Source organism: Scyliorhinus canicula, chromosome 12 (genome assembly GCF_902713615.1).
Source record: "Scyliorhinus canicula chromosome 12, sScyCan1.1, whole genome shotgun sequence".
Classification (NCBI taxonomy): domain Eukaryota; kingdom Metazoa; phylum Chordata; class Chondrichthyes; order Carcharhiniformes; family Scyliorhinidae; genus Scyliorhinus; species Scyliorhinus canicula.
Window position 1 is genome coordinate 49713854 of NC_052157.1, and position 15910 is coordinate 49729763.

Consider the following 15910-nt stretch of genomic DNA (forward strand, 5'->3'; position numbering starts at 1 on the left):
AAGTACGTGAAAGCTGGTGAACTGCGTTGACTGGAAAGAATGCGACACATTCCTCTGACTTTGTGAATAACAGCTTTTCCATTCCACCAAAATTTACTCCTTTTTAAAATGTCATTTACAATATGTGGGCATCACTGGCTAGGCCAGTGTTTATTGCCCATCCGTGATTGCCTTAGAGAAGGTGGTGAGCTGCCTTCTTGAACCACTGGAGCCCCTAAGGTTTAGATACGCCCACAGTGCAAATAGGGAGGAAACCCCAGGATTTTGACCCAGCGACAGTGAAGGAACGGCGCTATATATAGTCGGGGTGGTGGGCGGCTAGGAGAGGAACTTCCAGGTGGTGGTGTTCCCAGGTATCTGCTGCCCTTGTCCTTCTAGATGGCGGTGGTTGTGAGTTTGAAAGGTGTGAGTTTGAAAGGTGTGGCGTAAGGAACATTTTAACGCGGATTACAGTCTTTTAAAAACTGCTGCAAAGCCAATTGTATGACCCCCTAATCAAACAACAGGAGGATAGGCTCTCCTGTTGCCCAAACAAAACAGGGGGATGAAGCTTATATTGGAAAATTGAACCGAGGCTAGCTTTGGCATTGTTTCGATGACATGGATCTCCATAAAGTGAGGCTCTGAATTAGCTGATGTCCACCTGTGGCCTCAATGAGTCCACACACCCATATGCAGAGAGTGACAAGCGCAAGAAGTAAATACATTGCGATTGTTTTACTTATGCTCATATGAGGTTTAAGAGCATAAACGTTCACCTGGGAGTGTAGGAATAGCCAACTGGGTCAAAATCTGCATTTCTTCTCAATGAAGAAATGATACCATTGGCATAACTATCATTCCATGCTCAGGGAGCCATTTCTCTCAATCTGGGCCCCAATTAATGGGAATGTTACCTAATTGTTAAGTTTGTCGGTAATGCCATGTTGTTACCCCCCCTCCCCCCCCCCCCCCCCCCCCCCCCAGAGTGCTCCAGTTGGTGTATATGTGTGAGGGAACTAAGGTTACCTTGATGTCCATGCAGGGGTAGGGCCAGCTCACATCAGTGATGTAATCATAAAAGAGGAAAATCCAGCATCTGGCTGTTAGCACTCAAAGATTGTACCCTTGTTTGAAAGTGTACCCAATCTCTGTATACTCAACCTAGTTCACAAGTGAATTGTCCAAAAAGGTGGGTAAACAGAAGAGAGCTTGTTCACTGCTTCTGCTAACAGGAACATTGCTCCGATCACTGCCAAAGTGGTACTGTCAGATGTACTGCATCTGCTTTTTCTCAACTGGGCTGTTGTGGTCCCATTCAGTGACTAACAGGATTAATGCTACCAAATAGGAAGAATGGGGTAGAACAGTCGTGAAAAGGTTAAACAGGATCATTCAAGTTTGCCTTTGCTAAAAACCGTAAATATTCATGTTGCTATAAATGAAGTTATCAAGTTAAAAAATAATTTCCTGAAGCAAGTGGTTTGATCAATACTCTGGATGAAGAGGCTCGTTATGTTAGTCATATGGTCCAGGGTGGCAGGAGTGGATTGGTATTCTAAACACATCTCCACCTGAGCTGTCCATTGAAGTGATGCCTCTCCAGCTCCTACATTGTCCTTCATTTTCTTCAATTCAAGCCCATAATATTAACTCCTCTAAAACATGCAGTCAGGGATTCAAAGCACCTTTGTTTTTAGGGGGGCGGAAAAAGAGGCTGCTGTTTAACCTCTTCTTCCCCACTGATTAAAGTCAGGCTGCTCAAGTTGCAGTAATGGGTAAATGCAGAATCACAGAGTGTTCACAGGCAGCGGTTCTTGAGAAGGTCACTGCTTTGGCTTCTGACGCTGTAGCAGCAGTTTACACGATATGATCCAAAACTGCAGAGATCTTGTGCAAGAGTGTGGGTAACAGTGTTGTGGAGCCCACAGCATGTCCCAGCACTGTTCTCTTCCAGTTTTAGAAATTGTATAACTCCCAGTGCTGCTCAGGATCAGACAAAGTAAAGCTCCTCTTAGCTTATCTCGCGCTGCAGTAAAACCTGTGATTAGCTGCCGGGGTGAAGTTTGTTTGCGTAGAAGTCTCTGCAGGTCTGGCAGCAGCGCTGGTACCATCGCATATCCTGACACAGGTTCTTCTCTCGGATCACCCTGCAGTACACCGTCCACCGATCTCCCGGGCACTTGTACGTCAAGGCAGCTGACAGATCAAGACAGGCTGTTACCAGGTGCTCTGAATCGACAACAATGGCTTCCAGTCTCTAACTTCATCAAACTGTCCAACACTGAGCACTAGCTTATCTGCACCTCAACTCCATTTACCCACCTTTGCTTGATATCCCTCGAGACCCTTAATGAATAACAAAATCTGTTGATCTGTCTTGAAAGTTCCAATTATCCCACAGCCATTTGGTGGTCTGATCTAAATATAACAGACCTGGTAAACTCTGATCACAGTCTGCATTTATTCATACACAGACCCTTCCTGATTACAATCTGTGTTACAATAAACACAAACCCATCCCGTTCACAGTCTGTATTTATATAGACACGGACCCAGCCAGACCTAACCACAGTCTGCATTTATTTATACCCAGATCCATCCTGATTACAATCTGTGTTATAATTTACACAAACCCATCCCGTTCACAGTCTATATTTATATGTACACAGACCTAATCACAGTCTGCATTTATTCATACCGAGACCCTTCCCGATTACAACCTGCATTAAAATATGCACACAAGCCCATCCCATTCACAATCTGTATTTATATATACACAGACCTAGCCAGACCTAATCGCAGTCTGCATTTATTCATACCCAGACCCATCCTGATAACAGTTTGCATTAAAATATAGACATAGCTCTCTGTGGGGAGCCGCAGGGGTCAGTCCTCGTACCTCAACTGTTTACAATCTATATAAATGATCTGCAAGCAAGGACAGAGTGTAACACAGCAAAATATGCAGATGATACTAAAATAGGTGGGAAAGCAGGGGCAGTGAAGAGAAGATAAAGGGTTTACAGACGGATATAGATAGGTTTGGAGAATGGGCCAGAATTTGACAGATGGAGTTTAATGTGGATAAGTGTGAGGTTATCCATTTTGGCTGAAGAAAATGGAAAAGCAAATTATTATCTAATGGAAAGCAGGTTCAAAGTGCATCTGGGTAGCGGAATCTGGGTGTCTTTGCTCATGAATTGTAGAAAGTCTGTACGCAGGTAAAGAATGTAATTAAAATGCAAATGGAATTTTAGCGTTTATTACAAAAGGAATGAAGTATAAAAGTAGAGAAATGTTGTTGCAATTGTATAGGGTGTTGGTGAGACCACATCTGGAGTATTGTGTCCAGTTTTGGTCTCTTTATTTGAGGAAGGATGTGGTGGCATTGGAGACAGTTCAGAGGAGGTTCACCAGATTGTTTCCGGGATGAAAGGGTTGACGTATGAGGAGAGATTAAACAGTTTGGACTTATACTCACTGGAATTTAGAGGAATGAGAGGGGATCTGATCGAGTTATATAAAATACTAAAAGGAATTGAGAAAGTAAATGTAGACCAAATGTTCCCCTTGTGGGACAATCTAGAACGAGAGGTCACAGAAATAGGTTGAGTGACGGTAGATTTAAAACTGAGATGAGGAGGCACTACTTCTCGCAGAGGGCGGTGAATCTGTGAAACTCGCTGCTCCACAGTGTGGCAAAGTCTGAATCAGTAAATGGTTTCAAGAAGGAAATAGTTAGATTTTTGATAAAAGGATATGGGGAACAGGCAGGGAGGTGGATTTGAGACCAAGAAGAGATTAGCCATGATCTGATTGAATGGTGGAGCAGGCTCAAAGGGCTGAACTGTCTATTTCTGTTCCTAATTCCTAATGACTCCTGAATGCAGTCTATATCTTGCTATCTAGTTCCAGAATGAAGATCAGGTTACATTTGTGTTTTGTATCAGTGTTAATCTACCATTCCCCTAATGATCTGTCAGGATTCTGGCTCATAACTTAACCGCATCATCTCCAATCCCTCATTGTGGCACAACAGGTGTAGTGAAACTCACCAAGCCGGGGGGAGGTGATTGTGTTGATGTTGATACTTTGGTTGCAGGGCTTCTGATGACATTGTTTGTAAGCTGCTGGTTTAAGTAATGATGGACATTCGTTGCCATGGCGGCCGGTGACTCTGTGCATGCACTGAACCACTCGCGATTGCAGGCCTTTGCCACATGTGGAAGAACACTGAAAAACACACCACCACAGACAGAGGGGAAATATCAATTAGTTATTCATGCTGAACATCATTCAGTTGTAGGAAATCTGAAATAAAAACAGAGAATGCTGGAAATACTCAGCAGGTCAGGTAGCTTCTGTAAAGAGAGAAACTGTTAAAGTTTCAGGTCAATAACTTTTCATCAGAAGTCACTTGCCTATATAATCTATATATATATATATATAAACAAACACACATAAGAATTACAAAATTAATGAGTGAAACATAATTTGAAAACATGTGGTATTCGACAGAATCCCAGTCGTGTGTTTCTCAGCGGCCCACCATTCGTAGGCAGTGGGATTCTCTGCTCCTGAATGCCCACTGAAGCCACTCCGCGCTACCGGGAAACTCACGGGCGGGGGTGCGCTGCCGGCAGGATCAGAGAATCCTGCCACCAGCAAACCGCCGGTGAATTCTGGCCCAGGTAATGTAATTGAACAAAAGATCATTTTAAAAGAGCTCATACAGAATGCAATGTATCTTTACTGCTCTGTCTTTCTGTATGATAGAAACTGATGGATTAAATTAGGGAACCGACTTGGGAAGTTACTGTGAAAATGTTACAGATCCTGGTGCTGGGACTATTGCAGTGGGGATGCTGAATGGGAATTATGGCACAGAGGTCACCGACGTATCCTGATAACTGTGCTGTCAAGTTGGTGAAGTAGTAAAACCTGTCCTAATGAGACGAACAGTGTGTGTGAGATGAGTTAATGACAGTGGACAGATGATCAGTAACCCAGGTTGATTCCTTTCTTCTGTCATTTCAGATTAATTCAGCTCATTCATCCAGTCCATGTCACCTTGATAATAGCAAGAGCACTGGATTATTTAAACTACATGTTGAGTAAACTAAACAGACAGACAATAAAATGTGACACATTACAGCCCTCAGGATTCAATTTTGAGTTCAGCGACGATGGACTGTGATCTTCCTCCTCCATCTTAATCCTCTTTTCTTTATATCCCATACATTTGTTGCCTCAATGCAAAAACCCTCTCACACCAGGCCATTCATCTCATGTTCCTAAGGTTGCTCCATCTTTGTTGCAATCTCTCCCAGCTACAGTATAATATCCAACACATTTCCCCTCTCTTTTAGTTATGATGAGGAGTCAAAACGGACTTGAAATGGTGGATGGGATTTTCTGGCTTTTCATGTTGGCGGGGTCTTACGCTCCTGCCGACTCTGCACCCCCGCTGCAGGCTTTGCAGCCTTGAGGGGCGTGTTCAGTGGTAAACCCCTTTGGCAACGTAGGGACCAGAAGATCCTGTCGTTGGCCACTGGTGAGCTGCCCTCTCTACTGCCTGTTAATTTTGTTTCTTCTCCTACAGATGCTGCCAGACCCGCTGAGTACTTCCAGCATTCTCTCTTTCTGAGGCAATAAAAAGTGATCCCTTATGAGAAATATGAAGTGCTCACTGTTGGATACTTGGAAATTACACCACAAAGTTCCTCAGAGGATTAAAGGCATTTACAAGCTGCACGAGTTTATTTGTTGCATATAACGTATTTGGGACAAACACTACATTAACACATCTGTGACTACAGCACTCAAAAACCATGAGCTCATAAAGCTTTTGTCTCAAGTTTACATGCAACAATCTGAGAGAGAAAGTGAGGGTGTTTTGATTAGATCCAGCAACCTCCGGCTACGATCTCTAATCGACCCTGTCTGATTCCAACAGGCCCAAATATTGCGCTCCAACCAATTACCGTCTACCAACATGTCCCTCTTCCAACTGAACCTATACAGGGATATCGGCACAGCAATCAAAACTAGTTTTCTTTGAGAGGCAAAAGCAGGCTGACGAGGGTTGAAATCCTGAAGGTCACCTTAAACCACAGCCTGTAGACTGAACTAAAGAGGCATTCTGGCTCACTATCCATTCACCTCATTTACTCCTGGTGGCTGCACCTTTCAAGATTGTTTTTATCATTTCCCTGAGAAGGAGTGGGGGCGAAGAGCTATGATTGATGTCAAGTTTTTGAGAGCAATGTTGGCTTTTCACAAATTAAAGCATAAGCAGCTCTCTGTTGAAAAGAGGGCAAATAACATGCTGATCGGAAGTTGCTTCCTTCAGAGGCTGATCAATAAGCCATTTTTGCTGTCAAACTCTTTGACCTTTCCCATTCTGGGAGAGAGGAATAGGCTTTCTGACGCAGGAAAAGAGGCTTTTAAGAACACAGCACAAACACCAGGAATCAGACGAGCTTTTGGAAAAGAGAGGTGGTTGAAAAAGATTCCGAAAGACAATGGGGAGGGTGCAGGGAGAGTGGCTCTGCTCTGGGCTGTAAGACACCACATAGAGTGATTGCTCTGTTTCAACAAAATAGGATGAACCTTTGAAGTGGGGGATTGCGTGTTCGCTACTTTATACCATTGTGCAAATTTAAAATATGCCAACTGAATGAAAAGACTCGCTCCGTATTTATTTCTCTCCATGTTACACCTTACTGTAAAGAAATAGGGTTTACGATTAAATCAAACTTTTTCGTAACTTGGGCAACCTACAGATTGAAGAGATGCATATGCCAAAAACATGAATCATAGAATCCATATAGTGCAGGAGGAGGACATTCAGCTCATCGAGTCTGCACTGACCCTTCGAAAGACATCCAACTTTTGGATACTTTGGGGCAATTTATCATGGCCAATCCACCTAATCTGCACATCTTTGGACTGTGGGAGGAAATCGGTACACCCAGAGGAAACCCACACAGACACGGGGAGAATGTGCAAACTCCACACAGATGGCCACCTGAGGTCAGAATCAAACCTGGGTTCTTGGCACTAATAGGCAGCAGTGCTAACCATTGTCACCGTGCCTCCCATTTATCCAGGTAAAAAGAGATGGCTGCATGATGGCAGAGTGGTGATCGCACTGCTGCTTCACAGCTCCAGGGGCCATGGTTTCCTCCGGGTGCTCCGATTTCCTCCCCATGCTATGCTGGATTTCGAGCACTGACGGTCAACATCTGTGAACTTAAAGCACAAAGACCACTTCTGTGAATGGCTGATGCCAGACAACCCAAGAATTCATTCAGACTGGAACTTGAACCATGACATCTTGCTGTTCACAAACTGTATTTGCTTAAATAATAGTGACTGCAATTTAAATGCCATCCAATCAACTTGAAGGGCTTTGAAATGTCCTAATGACTTAATTTAAAAAAAAACAAACAACAAAAAAAAGAATAGCGCAGGAACAGGTCCTACGGCCCTCCAAGCCTATGCCTACCATGCTGCCCATCTAACCTGAAACCTCCTACACATCCGGGGTCCGTATCGCTCTATTCCCAACCTACTCATGAATTTGTCAAGACGCCCCTTAAACGTCACTATTGGACCTGCTTCCACCATCTTGGGTTTATCCAGCCGCTTTTACCAGGATCTCCCAAAGCACGTTACAGCCAATTAAGTACTTTCGAAGTGTAGTCACTGTTGAGGTGTCGGAATGTGGCCGGCAATTTGCGCACTGCAAGTTCCCACAGACAACAATGTGAAAATGACCAGTGTTAGTATTCACGGTTGTGGGATAGTTATTGATCAGGGCACTGGGAAGAAGCCACATGTTCTTCTTCAAAATAATGACCATGGGATTTTTTTTTCACATCATTCTGAAAGGGCAGCAAAGCCTCAGATTAACGTCTCATTTGAAAGATGCCACCCGAGAAGTATAGGATTGGAGCATCAGTCTCGATTTTGTGCACAGGAGCCTAACCCCGAGCAAAGCTGACTCTGCTCGGCTGGAAACGTGTGGGCCGGCAGTTTTCAATTTCCCCAACGTCACCTGTCGCCCGCCATTTTGTTTGCTTTGGGAAAGTCATGGTTGGTTGCACCTGGATACTCACTTAAAGTGATGTCAGGATGACATTTAAATCTGGAAAAACAAATTTCCCACCTTTGGCATTTTCGTAGATGGATTCCTGAAGGCTGTTGGAGCCCCATCAGGTTAAGTTAGTTCGTGAACTTTGAGGGGAAGCCTGCTGAAGAGTCAGGAATCTTTTGACAGATAAGTTCAAAAGTTTTTGCCAATGTCCCATTCAAGCCCTTTCATATTTCCCATGTTCCCTTGTAAACATGTATCCATAGAAACAGTTTCAACAGTTGGCCAGGCATCTGATTTCCAGGTGGCCTCATTATGAATGCTTGGCGGGATTCGAAGAATGACCAATGATTCAGCTCAGCAGTTGGTCTAATTACACGGCGTGAAGGGGAATGCTAGCTGTGTTTGACTGACCTCTTTATTATCTTGCAATAAATAGTTTCTTTGATATGTTTTTTCAATGCCAGATTGGTTATTTGGACAAGATTACGTGGTGTTAAGAAGATTAAAGCTTTATTCACCGATACAATGAATGACTGTTGTTAATTGACACTTTTATGAGATTTAAAGATTAACTATTATTTTTGAAGGAGATATTGAAGGCCTCTTTGCTTTTTGTGTCAATTTTGAGTGTATTTCAAAGACTTTTCAGACTTGACAATGCTTCATTAGTTGGATACTGGGAGAATGGATATAGAGGATACATGGGGAGGTGGACTTATACAGGCAATGGGAGTGGACCTGAAGGGGAGTGAGATTTGAGAGCTAGAGGATCTAACAACCCTGAATTGAAATACGCCGATGTACCAGTGGTTTGAGGCGTGGCTTTTAAACAGATTGCTTTGCTACCTGCATGTATTCCTCGCTGCCTTCACACCTGCTAAGGGAGGCAGCAGGCACATACCTTGCCTGCTACACATCTCACAAATGATGAAAATACTGTGGGAGTTGGAGGGCGTGATGGGATTGGGATGACAAAGTTATAAAATGGCACAAACCATGGATCCTGCTGCTGAGGGGAGGGTGCAGCTCCATGAGTAGAGTGGACTTAGTCTCAATGATGCGAGTGCTATTTCAGCTGCGGCTGATACTTGGAGTATGTAAATAGCTCTTTGCTATATAAATAAAGCTCTTGGCTGCAACCAAAGAAAGAAACGGCAAATCTGTAACATCGCTGCTGTCTCATTGAGTAGCAGCTGCTCCAGTATTGACTGATATCCCACTGCTCCCAGACAAGATGATGCCCTTCAGACAACCTGCTGAGATCAGGGAACGAAAGAGCCATTTTCACTTCAAAATAATCGACTGAAATGAACCAGCTTATTTATCAGACTATTCCACTCAAACCAGATCACTGCAAACCAGAAAATTGTCCCTCCTACTTAACTAATAGAAATTTGTATAGGATTTTATCAAGTTGCTGTGTTTCCTGAAGGGTGAATGGAGCTGTTTTACACTCTGTGTGTGGTCTGAGATTAAGGAGGTACATCTGTGGCATAACATTAATGTGGTCAATAACTATATATAGCTTAAATATTACCAGAGCAGAGATCATATAATTGTAGAAAGTTACTGCTCATGAACAGGCTATTTGGCCCCTCTGATCTGGGCTGGATTTGTCTTTGTTGCAAAAATTGAAGCGCGGCAAATATATTTATTTAGAATTTAATTTGTAGGTTGTCCGAAGCACTTCACAGGCAGTGAAGTATGTTTGAAGTGTAGCTACCGTCCAAATGTAGGGAACACAGCATCCGATGTGTGAAAAAGCAAGTCCCACAATAGTGATGCAATAATGGTCGAATAAAGTTATGGTAGCACGTGATAATGTTATTGGACAAATAATCTACAGGCCTCGACCAATAATCCAGAGATGTAAATTCAAATCCATGGTATTTTAATTAAACTTGTTAAATATATTGGGAATAAATTAAAAGGCAGCAACAATAATGGTGGCCATGACACGTCAGATTGCCCTCAAAATTCAACTGCTTCATTAATGCTCTTGCGGGAAGGAAATCTGCCGTCTTTACCTGGTCTGGCCGACATGTGACTCCAGACCCACAGCAAGTCACTGATTATTAAATACTCTTTGAAATGGCTGGGAAAACCACTCAGTTATATTGAACTGCTTACAAAACAATTACCACAAGAATAAAACCAGAATTGCTATCAACCTAAGCATCAAAATCAGATTTATGCCAGACATACCCAGCCCACGTCGACCTCTCAAAGTCCGCTGCATTAACATCTAGGGTCTTGTGCCAACATTAGGAGAGTTGTTCTACAGTCTCAAGCAACAGCCTGGAAAAATTCATGGGACCCAATTTAACTGAAATGAAATGGAGTCCCATGTCGAGCGTGTTTAGCTTGGTGTTCCTTGATTCCAGCACGGCCAAGAATGACCCCGTTGGGCAGCAGGGTGGCCTAGTGGTTAGCACAGCTGCCTCACGGCGCTGAGGTCCCAGGTTCGATCCCGGCTCTGGGTCACTGTCCGTGTGGAGTTTGCACATTCTCCCCGGGTCTGCGTGGGTTTCGCCCCCACAACCCAAAAATGTGCAGAGTAGGCTAAATTGCCCCTTAATTGGAAAAAATAATTGGGTAATCTAAATTTATTAAAAAAAAGAATCACCCCGTTATCCAACAGGACTCTGCTTCATTTTGGGGCCTCAGCGAGGAATACCCTGCCAAGGTCACACTCAGTCCCATTTCCTGCAGTAACTAACTCTTCTCGCCACTGCAGGAAGAGATCGGGGTGCCATTTTTAAATGTTCTTGAGACCTCCCACCGTGGCCTCTGGACCCCCCGTTAACACCCAAATCACTTTTAAGAGAGTCATAGAGGCCCTCACACCCCACCTCATAAAGGGCAGGGCACCTCTGGTCCTGATGCCAAGTGTGGGCAAGATGCCACCAGGCAGTGCACCTGCCAGGGAGCCTGGGTGGCATTCGGGTGCCAGGGTACCACCCAGGGCCTGGGACGAGTTGGGAGGAGTTTAAACTAATCTGACAAGGGGAGGGGACGCAGACTGTTAACAGAATAGGGACGCAGCATAACACAGAAAAGCAATCAAGTCAGAGGGATACAATGGTCGTACGTTTCAGGAGAGTAAGACAAAGCTGAATGGCCTCTATTTTAATGCCCAGAGTATTACAGGTAAAATGGATGAGTTATGAGCGAGGGTTGACACATGGAGTTATGATATAGTAGCCATCACAAAGACGTGGTTGAGGGAGGGGCAGGATTGGCAGCTTAACATCCTGGAATACAGGATCTTCAGGAGGGACAGGGGAGGGGCAAAAGAGGGGAAGGCATTGCACCATTAGTTAAGGAGTCAATTACAGCAATAAGGAGAGATGACATCTTGGATGTGGCGTAAATGAGGCTTTGTGGGTAGAGCTTAGGAATAAAAAAGGAACAGCCACATTGCTAGGTGTTTATTTTGGACCCCCAGGTAGTCAGCGGGAAACTGAGGAGCAAATATGTGTGCAAGAAAGAGACCTTGGCTTGTTTGTAAATAGATCGCTGAAGGCAGAAGGGCAGGATAAAACGGTGGTGAAAAAGACATATCAATCGAGGCATAGATTACAAAAGTAAGAAGGTCATGTTGGGTGGGCAGCATGGTAGCATAGTGTTTAGCACAGGTGCTTCACAGCTCCAGGGTCCCAGGTTCGATTCCCGGCTGGGTCACTGTCTGTGTGGAGTCTGCACGTCCTCCCCGTGTGTGCGTGGGTTTCCTCCGGGTGCTCTGGTAACCTCCCACAGTCCAAAGATGTGCTGGTTAGGTGGATTGGCCGTGCTAAATTGCCCTTAGTGTAAAAAAAAAAAATATTAAGTGGCCGTTATTGGGTTACGGGGATAGGGTAGATACGTGGGTTTCAGTAGGGTGATCTTTGTAAGGGCCGGTGCAGACTCGATGAGCAGGGAGGGATGGGCAGAGGAGGTTCACCAGGATGTTGCCTGGTATGGAGGGTGCTAGCTATGAAGAAAGGTTGAGTAGATTAGGATTGTTTTCGTTGGAAAGACGGAGGTTAAGGGGGGGACCTGATTGAGATATACAAAATTATGAGAGGTATGGACAGGGTGGATAGCAACAAGCGTTTTCCAAGAGTGGGGGTGTCAGTTACAAGGGGTCACGATTTCAAGGTGAGAGGGGGAAAGTTTAAGGGAGATGTGCGTGGAAAGTTTTTTATGCAGAGGGTGGTGGGTGCCTGGAACGCTTTACCTGCGGAGGTAGCATCATTTAAGAGGCATCTAGACAGGTATATGAACAAGCGGCAACAGAGGGAAGTAGACCTTGGAAAATAGGAGACAGGTTTAGATAAAGGATCTGGATCGGCGCAGGCTGGGAGGGCCGAAGGGCCTGTTCTTGTGCTGTAGTTTTCTTTGTTCTTTGAATGGCCTCCTTCTGCACTGTAAATTCTATGATTCTATGTTGGAGTTATATAGAACATTGGTGAGGCCACAGCTGGAGTACTGTGTGCAGTTCTGGTCGCCACATTACAGGAAGGATGTGATTGCACTGGAGGGGGTGCAGAGGCATAGAATCACACGGGCAAGGAAAATCGAAGTGATCACTGCCAACTGCACCCGCCCCCACTCAGCTGATGAACCTATCTCTTGAAGGCTGCCTTAACGACTAGGATATTCTGCAGGAACATTGAAAGAAAGACATGAGTGACCATCAGCTTCCAAAGGTTCTCTTTCTGTCACTGACTAGTAATTGACTGGTGGGGGTGGATAAAGGCATAGTTCCAATCTAGGTGCCTTATTAGCCAATAAATTCCTGACCATCAAAATGACCACTCTCAGTGTCACCCCTTCCTCAGGCCCATTTCAGTAAACCAACTGCTATGGGATGGATTTGGCCAGGCGCTTGGGTGTCCTATATTTATTTAAGGTAATAAATTACTCATTCAGCCAAATCTATCACTATATCCTTTGGACACACGAAGGCACAAGCTCTATGAGGGGATGAGCTTCTTTTAGGGGAGTTTGGGAGTTCCCATCTCTGAACTTGGCAGCTACAGGTGGGGGTTTCCTCCTGTTTTCTAGTTATCACATTGGGGAAAATACCACGATTGGTACAATGGGTTATTGCAGGGAAACCAATGATTGAAACACATCGAAGTTAAACAGTCATGAATGCGCTATTACATTGAAGGCACCAGGTTGCCTCTATAGTTATTGAGATTGTGGTGGCTTGAGCCAAAACATTGGGGACTTCCAGTAACAACAAAGGGAGTTTGTTAACAGTCATCAAAGGCAGTTATATACAGATGCACAGCAATGATGGATAGGTCTTGATTTTCCATCTCACAGCCTAGGCCCCTGGAACCCGATACACACTGATTGGTAAATGACACACACTGATGGGGAAACAACACACTGATGGGGAAATGACACAGACTGATGGGGAAACAACACACGCTGATGGGGAAACGATACACACTGATTTGTAAACGACACACTGATGGGGAAATGACACAGACTGATGGGGAAAGGAGACACGCCGATGTGGAAATAACACACCCTGGTGAGGAAACGACACATGCTGATGGGGAAACGACACAAGCTGATGGGGAAACGACACATGCTGATGGGGAAACGACACACGCTGATGGGGAAAGGACACACACTGATGGGGAACGACACACTGATGGGGAAAGAACACACACTGATGGGGAAACAACACACGCTGATGGGGAAATGACACACTGATGGGGAAACGACACACGCTGATGGGGAAATGACACACTGATGGGGAAATGACACACGCTGATGGGGAAACGACACACGCTGATTGGGAAATGACACACGCTGATGGGGAAACGACACACACTGATGAGGAAACAACACACGCTGATGGGAAAACGACACACGCTGATGGGGAAATGACACACGCTGATGGGGAAACGACACATGCTGATGGGGAAATGACACACCCTGATGGGAAATGACACACACTGATGGGGAAATGACACACACTGATGGGGAAAGGACACATGCCGATGGGGAAAGGAGATACGTTGATGGGGAAACGACACATGCGGATGGTGAAACAACACACACTGATGGGGAAACATCTTCAATTGTCCAAAGAGATTGATTGCATGGACCAGATTTCTTGGGTTACTTCTGAATCACTTCCGACATCAGAAATGCGTCTGCTTGTCTCCTGCACACTTTGCTCACCTTCCACAATAATTTATTCTTTAACCGCCGCAAATTCAGAAAGGTTGATGTTTCACTGGTTACAGCGAGAGAGCAGGAGAAACTCTGCACAATTTCAGGGACGATTATCCTTTCAGTAAAATCCCTCCCGTGTTCCCTCACTCCTAAAAATTTGCTGAGCTTTGATGTGTTGCCTGGTATTTGAAATCTTCCCCAAATTTGACATTTTGCCTAAATCAATTGCCTTCAATATCTTCCAATTTCAGTGGATCATCTGATAGGGGTTTCAGGGCAGATGTTTCTCCACAGTAAATCCTGACTCCCTGGTGGGGAATATCCAGCACTGAGCCATCCATCCGCATCTCAATGTCACCTAATGCTGTTTTTGCGATCTCCTGCTGGGAGTGATGTTGGGTGTAAAACAACTCAGTCAAGCACAAGCTAGCCTTGCAATTCATCGCAAAGTGACAAAAGCAGTCATCTGATGTATTTCTTAATAATGCTGAGGCTCAGGGTGATTTGTATCTTCAGGGCTGGCCAGATGGTAGAATGGTTTTAATTTGACATGTTTACCTTGCTTGCTGTAACTGATCACAGAGTCATTGATTACTCAGGCAAGGCTGGAAATTCTGAACTATTTTTGTACAAGATGATTTTTCCCTGCTGGAGGTGCTGTCACAGCGTACTATGGCAAAATCTGCTGGTATTATTCTCCTGCTTTGTGTCCAAGGCAGGTTCTGTTTGCAATAACCCCAGGAAAGTAACGATGCGGGTCAAAGGTTTATGCTGCCTCCTCAAATAGGAATTGTGAAGAGAATCTGTCCTTTATTTTTTAATAATCTTTATTGTCACAAGTAGGCTTACATTAACACTGCAATGAAGTTACTGTGAAAAGCCCCGAGTCGCCACATTTCGGCACCTGTTCGGGTTCACAGAGGTAGAATTCAGAATGTCGATATTACCTAACAAGCACGTCTTTCGGGATTTGTGGGAGGAAACCGGAGCACCTGGAGGAAACCCACGCAGACACAGGGAGACATGCAAACTCCACACAGACAGTGACCCAAGCCGGGAATCGAACCTGGGACCCTGGAGCTTGAAGCAACAGTGCTAACCACTGAGCTACCGTGTCCTCTTCCAAAAATATCCAATTTTTCAAATCTTCCCTCATAACTTTAATTTTAAACACGCACGGTCATCCTAATTGTTCCTTCCCTGCACCCTTTACCTCCTGAACTCTTTACAAACTTGGTCCAATAATGGTCCAGAGTTGAGTTGAGAGTGACTGCCCTTGACATAATTTGGCTACATGAGATGATGTCAAAGAGGTTTTGCAAAATTGAAGTCAACAGGAATCCGGGGGAATCTCCCCACTGGTTGGAGTCATACCGGGTACAAAGGAACATAGAACATAGAACATAGAACGATACAGCGCAGTACAGGCCCTTCGGCCCTCAATGTTGCACCGACATGGAAAAAAAACTAAAGGCCATCTAACCTACACTATGCCCTTATCATCCATATGCTTATCCAATAAATTTTTAAATGCCCTCAATGTTGGCGAGTTCACTACTGTTGCAGGTAGGGCATTCCACGGCCTCACCACTCTTTGCGTAAAAAACCCACCTCTGACCTCTGTCCTATATCTATTACCCCTCA

At 44.6% G+C, this 15910-nt stretch overlaps 1 protein-coding gene across 1 annotated transcript in view; it reads right to left on the reverse strand.

Annotated features, from left to right (window-relative positions):
• Positions 1-954: 954 nt before the first annotated feature.
• The window catches only part of adamts17 (ADAM metallopeptidase with thrombospondin type 1 motif, 17), a 584360-nt gene continuing 569404 nt past the window's right edge, over positions 955-15910 (reverse strand). Inside the window, 2 exon segments of the mRNA XM_038813320.1 lie at positions 955-2178; positions 4038-4215. Of these exon segments, the coding sequence (XP_038669248.1) occupies positions 1994-2178; positions 4038-4215 (363 nt within the window). The 3' untranslated portion in view covers positions 955-1993.